The sequence below is a fragment of the Triticum urartu genome, chromosome 2 (assembly GCF_003073215.2).
Source record: "Triticum urartu cultivar G1812 chromosome 2, Tu2.1, whole genome shotgun sequence".
Classification (NCBI taxonomy): domain Eukaryota; kingdom Viridiplantae; phylum Streptophyta; class Magnoliopsida; order Poales; family Poaceae; genus Triticum; species Triticum urartu.
The window spans coordinates 46679351-46688295 of NC_053023.1; the positions used below are offsets into that span (position 1 = coordinate 46679351).

The following is an 8945-nucleotide window of genomic DNA, read 5'->3' on the forward strand; positions in this document are numbered from 1 at the left end:
GGGGGTTAAGGGAGTGTGTGGGGGGCCGGCTGGGCCGTGGGGTGGGCTGGCCCGTTCGGGCGGCTGAGGCCAGCTGGGCCACTTGGCCAGTGAGAGGGGGGGGTTGCTTTGCCTTTTTTTGTTTTGTTTTTATCTATTTGCATTTCTGCTTTTAAACCTTTTAAACTATTTAGACATTTTATAAAAATGTGTTTGCTGCCCCATAATTACCTGTGTAATATTTGGCAACCACCGAACATTTTTGTTTCAATTTTTGAAAACTTTTATTGCCGACATTAATTTTAATTTTAAATTTGAATTTGACGCGGTTTGAACTGACGGGCGTTTAGCTACAGTAATCGGGATGACATGGCATGATTAGCGTGGGATTACTGTAGCAAGATTATCCGGGCGTTACAAGCTTTCCTGCTGGTTGATGTCTACTACACAATCTTCTTCTTGTAGACTTTGTTGGGCCTCTAAGTGCAGAGGTTTGTAGGACAGTAGCAAATTTCCCTCAAGTGGATGACCTAAGGTTTATCAATCCGTAGGAGGCGTAGGATGAAGATGGTCTCTCAAGCAACCCTGCAACCAAACAACAAAGAGTCTCTCGTGTCCCCAACACACCCAATACAATGGTAAATTGTATAGGTGCACTAGTTCGGCGAAGAGATGGTGATACAAATGCAATATGGATAGTAGATAATAGTTTTTGTAATCTGAAAATATAAAAACCGCAAGGTAACAAGTGATAAAAGTAAGCGTAAATGGTATTGCAATGATGGTAAACAAGGCCTAGGGTTCATACTTTCGGTAGTGTAAGTTCCCTCGACAATACTAACATAACTGGATCACATAACTATCCCTCAACATGCAACAAAGAGTCACTTCAAAGTCATTAATAGCGGAGAACAAACGAAGAAATTATGATAAGGTACGATGTTTTTTTCCTTGAAATAGAACTATGAATCACACTTACTACACAAAACAATCAAATCTTGGCCCATGTTTTTCATGAGACTGTTGGATTCGCCCCTGGGACATGCGACCAGACTTATGTAGCTTATGTGTGACCCTTGATCTATTGGCTCCGGAAAATGAAACATATTGCTTGTAAATCAATTGTTTTTAGAAAGAAAAAAAGGCTTGAGAGAAGTCCGATTCTCAATTAACAAAATCATCAACCGACCAGGCTTACAAGATCACAACTAACGCTACAATGGCACACCACACCACCCAAAGACAGCAAAGGAAACGACAAGATACAAAGGTGTCGGGGAGGAGAAGCATGTAAATCAAATTCAAGAACTCAAGTCTTCGTATAGAAAATTGCAAAATATGTTTTGTATTTCTTAAATTTCGCTCATGCGGTTCAATGATTTTGATCCGGTGTTTGAAAATGGTCGAGCAGCTGTGCGATCGCTCAGTTGTATTAAGGGCATCTCCAACAGTTGTAAGATATGTGTTGGTAAATTTGCCACCTAGGATATAGTGATGATGTGGCATGCATTAAATGTGGAGAGAGAGGAAAGTTGTATATAGATTAAACAACAACCTTTGCACAAACTTCCAAGGTGAAATAGAAAGCAGTCACATTTATTTTCTCATAATCTATTAAATAGCTTGGATACAACCTATTAAATTAGTTGTATGATAGTCATCAACAAGAGTAACATACAATATGTTGAAGATGCTCTAAGTTGTACACTAACCACCAGATCACGCTCGGCGGGGAGATCGCCAATAGGAGGGTGGTGGGTTCCATGGCCTGCCTGGCTAGCCTATCCTTTAACCTTGGCACCGATAATTGTCACTGCAGTTTTCATTCTACCACGAGATGCGAAAGCAGGCCCTCATCTTATCACGCAGAGCAGGAACAGAGCCCTCACCCTCAGCCCACCAAGATGTCGCCTAGCCTGCCTCTCCATTTGTGCAGGCGCATCGCATCCCACGATCACATCGCGGGCCGCCGCTTGGACAGTGCCACGGCATGTTCGAGATAGGAACAGCACAAGAATCAATCCGTCCGTCCGTCAGTCAGTCAGGTGATGAGTGCACTGTGAAGCTATGCCGATGGGGTCGATGATCGCCGGCCTCCTCGCCAATCGCAGGCAGGCGGGCGGGCGACGTGTGATTCACAGGTTCAGTGTAGCTTGATGGGCCACCGCGCCGCCGTACCGCGTCGACGACCGGGCGGGGCGGCGTCGCTTTCGTTCGTGGAGTCGGCCGGCCGGCAGCCCGCCGCTGGTCTCTGACGCGGCATCTATCGTCCTCGCCCACGTTGCCGCGAATTTATTCAGTCTGTCTGTCGGGGTCCCGCCGGGGACTTCAGTGCAGTGCTGATGGATACACTGCTTCTCTCGACGTAGTACCAGCACAGACTCCGGGCCCATAATAGCCACATTATCGTCGTTTTGGATGGAGGTCCGCGTCGTATCTATTCTAGAGAAGAAGAAACACAAATTTGGCAAACAATCTCCAAGGTTAGTACGGAGTACTCCATGTCTGTAGAAAATCTCACACTTGCTGATGAACAGACGAATCTCAGAGTTGATGTGGATTTCCTATGGCCTGAATTCTGCATATCACGGTCAAAGGTTTCAGAAAGGCAACCAAAACATATATGTGGAATACTCTCTATGTTTCGAGCAACATTTTTCGCTTTGTTACTTTCACAAGAGCGGCGATCCCACCTAATTAAGTTCCTCCTCCCACTAGCCGATTAACAAGGACCGTGGACGAGCAGAAACAGAATATCTTTGACCAACTGAATTGTTCTTGAGAGAAGTTCAACGCGGTGCCAGTTAGTTGGTTAGCTCCTCCCTTTTGCACGTCGCGGGAATCTTCAAACAGGCGTGCCTCCTGATTTGTTTAGTCTGGTACTACTACTACAGTAATTAAACAACTGATGGCATGTGTTTCATCAGAAACCAACTGGACGCACAGAGGTGCTAATCAGGGGTGATTTATTTTAAGATAAGGGGCGGATTAGGTGGATCTCGAGAATGATTTGGAGCCGGCAGGGTCCAGATTTGGTGGCCTAAGCCTGCTTAGCCAGTTCGCTTAGAAACCACTCATGAAATGTCCACGGAGGCATCTCCAGTTACATGATGGTCCCTGAATCTGACACTGTTCGTTTATGTTTGCCTGTACGAACTCAGTAAAATTCTCAGATTTCTGCAAAAAACTTAACCGGATTCAACTGAAATCCCCGAGAATTTCACAGAAACCATCCTTCGCCGTGTTGAGCCCGTCAGTCAAAGTCAGCAGCGTCTTCGACCGCGTGTCGCCGTGTGCGGTGCGGGCGCCCCCGTCTCCCGGCTCGCGATGGCCTCTGCCTCAGGTGACAAGTCGCTGTCATGGCGTCCCTGGCGAGCATGTGAGGGGTTCGCCGAGCGAGGTGACGGATGATGGATCGCCACCAACCCGCACGCCATCGATGAACAGCGGAGCGGAAAGGGAGAGGGTGCGTGTGTAAAGCTACCCCGTGGTGGCCATGAAAGGGCACGCTTTGCTGAAGTCTTCTAGATCAGCAAAAGTCGCCTCTCACGAGCGAGGAGAAGAACAGAAAAAGTTCGTCGGTGTTTTGGTTTGGATCCAAAGATTTTCGAAAGATTTTAAGGTGGATGAACGTACGGATCCGAAGAATTTCGAAAGAGAAAATGACAGTTTGATTTCGGTGTGATTTGTGAAAAAATTCCAGTGTTCTCAACATGGCCTGGATTTGACGGATCCTTACAGTTGCAAGACGCCATGGACTGATCGAGAATGGAAGCCTTATGAATTCTAATGGCCTAGAGCTACTGCATGCTAATCATGGGTGGTTCCTCCTTGGTTGTTCAGTAGAACCAGTTGGGCCCAACGTGCTTCTGCGGCTGCGGCTGCTGCATGGCGCCGGCGTAGTCCGCCGCTGACAGGTCGAACCCTTGGCCGAACCTGCTGAGCTCCGGCGCCGCCATGCCGAACGGCGCGTCGTCGCCCATGAAGAACGCCGCGCTCTGCTGCTGCTGCTGCTGCTGCATCACGTTGTTCGCGCCAGCAAGCGACCGTGGAGCCAGAAGGTTGCCGCCGCCGATCTGCATGCCGGGAGCGGCGGCGTCGTTGACTGCGCCTGCACCTCTGTGCGCGGCCACGCCGGTCTCGTACATGCTCATCAGCCCGGCGAGGCATCTCTGGTCGGCCGCGGGCAGGCCGAAGTCGAACCCGCCGAGCGCCTGGCTCTGCGGGCTGTAGGGCGCCCCCGGGAAGAAGGCCGACGGCGGCTTGCTCTGGGCGGCGGCGGCGGCGGGGTGGTTGTACCTGCAGGCGTACTGGTGGGCGGTGCGCGCGTTGCGGTCGAGGAAGCCGAGCGCGTGGCCGGCGTGCGGGCACTGCACGTTCTCGCAGGTGTAGACGCGGGCGCTTCCGTTCAGCATCAGCTCCGGCTCGGCGTCCGCGGTGGCGCTCCGCTTCTGGGCGTGGGTGAAGTCGGCGTCGGTGGTTTCTTCCTTCATCAGCGCAGGCGGCATGATCATGAACTCGTTGCTCGAGGAAGCGTCCATGGTGAGGTCGACGAACGCGGCTGCCTCGGAACGCGCCTTGATCTGGTCCGCGGCCTCCTCGCCGAAGAAGTCGACGTCGTACTCGCCGGAGCTGGCGTCGAACGACAGCGCGCCGGCGGAGGGCCGCGGGGGGAGGCAGGCCCCGGGATGCAGCTTGTGGCTGAGCTCCTCCTCCGCCTTGAGCACGGCGAGCCACGTGACGATCTCCCTGGCGGTCATCTTGTCCTGCAGGCACTTGGACTGCCGCACGAGGCGGCGGACCTTGTCGACGTCGGGCGACATGTGCTTGATGACGGCGGTGAGCACGGCGACCTTCCACGCCTTCTTGAGGTCGTGCGGCTTCTTGTACGGCGGCGGGCCGAGGTCGTCGGGCACGCCCGCCTCGGGCCACCACGCCTCGGACGGCCCCTGCGGCCACCACGGCGGCGGCACGCCCTTCTCGAGCGGGAACCGGCGCTGCGGCGGGTCGCAGTGCTGCATGAGCGAGGAGAGCAGGGAGCCGAGCGTGGTGTCCTGCAGCTCGTGCAGGGAGCGCGGGCCGGCCGCCGCGGCCGCCCCGTCTTCCCCGCCGCAGAGCGGCGCGGCGTTGTCGGACCGGTGCTTGGCGATGGCCGCGGGGGCGTTGCGGTCGAAGCGGACCTTCTCCTTCCACCAGGCGCGGAGGTTGTCGGAGGCGCCGCCCACGGGCTTGCCGTTCTCGGGGACGATGCCGTAGACGAAGCCCTGCGCGCTGCACGCCTCCATCATCTTGAGCATGTACTTGAGGATCCCGTCCTGCGCGCGCGACATCTTCTTGCGCCGCGCCTGCTGGTCCTGCTGCGACGCCGGCCGCCTCGGCCGCCCCTTGCTCGCTGCCGCGCCGCCGTCGGGCCTCTGGCTCTGGCGCTGCTGCAGCTCCTTGAGGCGCTTGAGCCTCATGCGGTCGCGCCACATGCGGCGCTCCAGCTCCTCGATGCCGTCCACGTCGTCGTCGTCGACCTCCTCCTCGCTCTCCTCCTCGTCGGGGAACCTGTCCCGCGCCGGCAGCTCCGGCGCCGGGTCCACGAGGTCGCCCGCCCCCACGAAGCAGCCGGCTCCAAAGAACCCGAAGCCCTTCTCGGCCTCCCCATCCGCCGCGAACGCCATGCGCCGATCCATCATGGCCACCCCTCCCCCCATCATCTCCACCGCTCACCGACCCCGCACACCGACCCCGAAGCAAGCAATCAAGCAACCCCTCCCGCACTCCTCAGCAAGGCTCGCAGCACCAAAGTCTATATAGCCACCTGCGCGCAAGCAACACGACGAAGCAAGCAACAAAAGTGAGCACGGACTCTAGAGCGGGAAGAACACGCGCCCATGCAGCAGCAGAGCAGAGCATCCAAGAAATGGACACGGATCAGAGTTCGCGAGCCACAACCCACAAATGGCCGAACTGACGGATCGGGAGGCCCCGTGACCGCAATCGAGCAGCCGAAAAGTGAAGCGAGCGGGATCTCGGTTGGATCGGGAGGCGAAAAGTGAGATCGATCGTACCTCTTTACAGCGTCTATCGCTGCATCTCTGGTTGCTCTGCTTGCTTTCCCTTGGCTTCGCGGCCGGATGAGGAGGGTGAGGAGGAAGGAGGAAGGAGGCGAGGAGGGACACGTTTTGTTGGGGGCGGAAACAGGAGATGGGGAAAGAGCGGCGAGTGGGGTGGCCATTATATAATGGCGGGCGTCTGGATCTTTTTGACCGACGATTTTGGCGATGACCTGCAAGTTGGTTCCATCGGTCGAGCCATCCACCCGGGTCTCCCATCTCCCCCGTCTCCATGGTGGGTTTGAGTTGCACACGTGGTGGATGCTCATGCTCCTCCGTGCCTGGTGATGGTGGCGTGAGTGTGCTCCTTTTTGGTTTTGCTTTCGCTCAAGGGCGTGTACAACCGACTGGAAGTTTACAGCGTTTTGGTAAACTCGTTGCGGCCTACTCTAAAGGCAACCATAACACTAAGAAAGTTCTTAACCAAACCGCCCGCATAGGTACCTATACGGAAGCCATCCAACACGAGTTGTATCTGTCCGCTCGGCTGTCCAGACACAATTTCTCCCGCAAAATGGAGACAAAGTATGTGTGTGGGGAAGGGGGGAGGGGGTCAGGTGTTTGCGGGAGTCCGGACATCAGCCACGTTGGACTCCGACACCGCAGACCCACTAAATACACTCTCTCGGCCTCTTTTTTTTTCCATTTTGTTACTTCTCCCCCTTACTTTGAATCCGCATCCTCCACCTCCCCTGCCGCCACTTTACATCGAAAGGAACTTTTGTTTACTAGTTTATTTTGCTTTTATCCAAGTCAATATCCATGCCAAACCGTACTATCAAGGGGGGCTCAGAGTGAAAGCTAGATTAAAGACTTCTGGCGTATGATCAATCCAAGCCTAAAATCTTCGAGTGAAGACTTTGAGTGGTACATCGAGTGCATTTGGCTTCTAAGTACAAATGTTAATCTTCGGTACTCCCTAGAGAATTTGCTTCGCAATAAGTTGTCCGTCTTGCACGGTAAGACAAACCATGTGAGAGAGAGCTGCTTTGAAATCCAACGGTTAGCCACGTGTCGTGTTGACATTGTGAGTGCTCCTCCAATGATCGTATCAGCCCTCGGGCTTGCTCCATCGGCTATAAATAGAACACCCACTTTATCCTTAGACAGTTGGCTGCTCCACGCGAAGTGAAAAAGTGATTGTGTGAGCAACCCATTTTTCTCCCACGGATTTAAGAGAATCCTAGTGAGGAAAAACCCAAAGCCTAAAATGCTAAAGTGATTGAGGATCACTGAAGAGTTAGATTGAGCTGATCTCAGCCTATTACTCTTGTGGACTGTGCAACCACTAGACGATTAGACATATGTTCTTAGCACCCAAATGTCACTCTCTAGGGGTCCTACCCCTCTAACAGAAGCTGTTTAAAACACCCACAATACTCACCATGCCCTTAACACCTCAGGGTGGGCAGAACTCGTGACCCGGCGCCCAAAACAGAACATCTCACCAACATCACTAGCAAGAAACAAAACAAAACATCTCAGCCGAAAAAGAATTAAGTTATAAAAGTTTTAGCATGTAATTTTATATTTGTGCATTTTAAAACCTACAATTTTTTTTGAAATGCACTTTTGAGTTTAAGATATGCAATTGGGTTGTCTGTATATTATAGAGCATATAGTTGCACATTTCTTACTTTTTTTTTGCAATTTGGAATTTATACTTGCAAATTTCTAAACCTTACTACTGCATAGACAATTTGTACCTTATTCCTATTTAGTCTCCATTAATTTCGTTGTCGTATTTAAAATTTGTCCACATTGCATAAATTAAGTTTGGAGGCCTTGAAAAGAATTTTTTAATTGAGGAGCAGAGCTCCTAATTTAATTCACTGCAAGGGAGTCTAAATCCCCCCAAACAAAGGAAGAAAATCATATACGACCTGGAGCCCCACTTTTACGTGCGACAAGTGGCGAAACCGAATCTCAAAGCAGCAACCCTTCTTCTCATCGTTTTCCTTTGCCAAATCTCAATTTCTGTAGCCCAAACTCTGCAGCCACCGGCGTGATATGTCAGACTGCACAGCGACGCTCGCGGCCGATGCGCTCCTCGACGCCATCGTCGCCGGCAACACTCGGCGCCGATGCACTCCTCGACGCCATCGTTGCCGGCAACGCTCGCGGCCGTTGCGCTCCTCGACGCCATCGTCGCCGGCAACGCTCGCCGCCGATGCACTCCTCGACGCCATCGTTGCCGGTAACGCCGACGCTGGTCGACGCCAAGCTCGCCGGCGACGTTCGCCACCGATGCGCTCCTTGAAGCCATTCTCGCTGTGTGACGGAGACGCTCGTCCATGCCCAGCATGTTCGTCGGCGACCCAGCTCGGGCACTGATACGTCTCCAACGTATCTATAATTTTTTATTGTTCCATGCTTTTATATTATCAATCTTGGATGTTTTATACGCATTTATCTGATATTTTATATGATTTCTGGGACTAACCTATTAACCTAGAGCCCAGTGCTAGTTTTTGTTTTTTCCTTGTTTTTAAGTATCACAGAAAAGTAATCAAACGGAGTCTAATTGACTTGAAACTTCAGGGAGATCATTTTTGGACCAGAAGAAGCCCACAGAGTATCGGAGGTGGGCCAGAAGAGTCCCAAGGCCACCACGAGGGTGGGGGGCGCGCCCTACCCCCTGGGCGCCCCCTGCCTCGTGGCCGCCTCGGGAACTCCCCTGACTTGTCCCCGACTCCAACACCTCTTATATAACCCAAAACTTCCAGAAAGAAACCTAGATCGGGAGTTCCGCCGCCAAAAGCCTCTGTAGCCATCGAAAACCAATCTAGACCCATTTCGGCACCCTGCCGGAGGAGGGAGTCCCTCTCCGATGGCCATCTTCATCATCCCGGCGCTCTTCATGAC

General features: G+C 52.7%; 1 protein-coding gene across 1 annotated transcript; it reads right to left on the reverse strand.

Moving 5' to 3' along the window:
• Nucleotides 1–3627: 3627 nt before the first annotated feature.
• On the reverse strand, nt 3628–6196 carry LOC125535593 (protein ETHYLENE-INSENSITIVE 3-like 2). Its single transcript, XM_048698660.1, has 2 exons — nt 6036–6196; nt 3628–5785 (listed from the first exon to the last, which is right to left on the reverse strand). The coding sequence occupies exon 2, from the start codon at nt 5679–5681 to the stop codon at nt 3819–3821; it is 1863 nt and encodes a 620-aa protein (XP_048554617.1). The 5' UTR covers nt 5682–5785; nt 6036–6196; the 3' UTR covers nt 3628–3818.
• Nucleotides 6197–8945: the final 2749 nt, after the last annotated feature.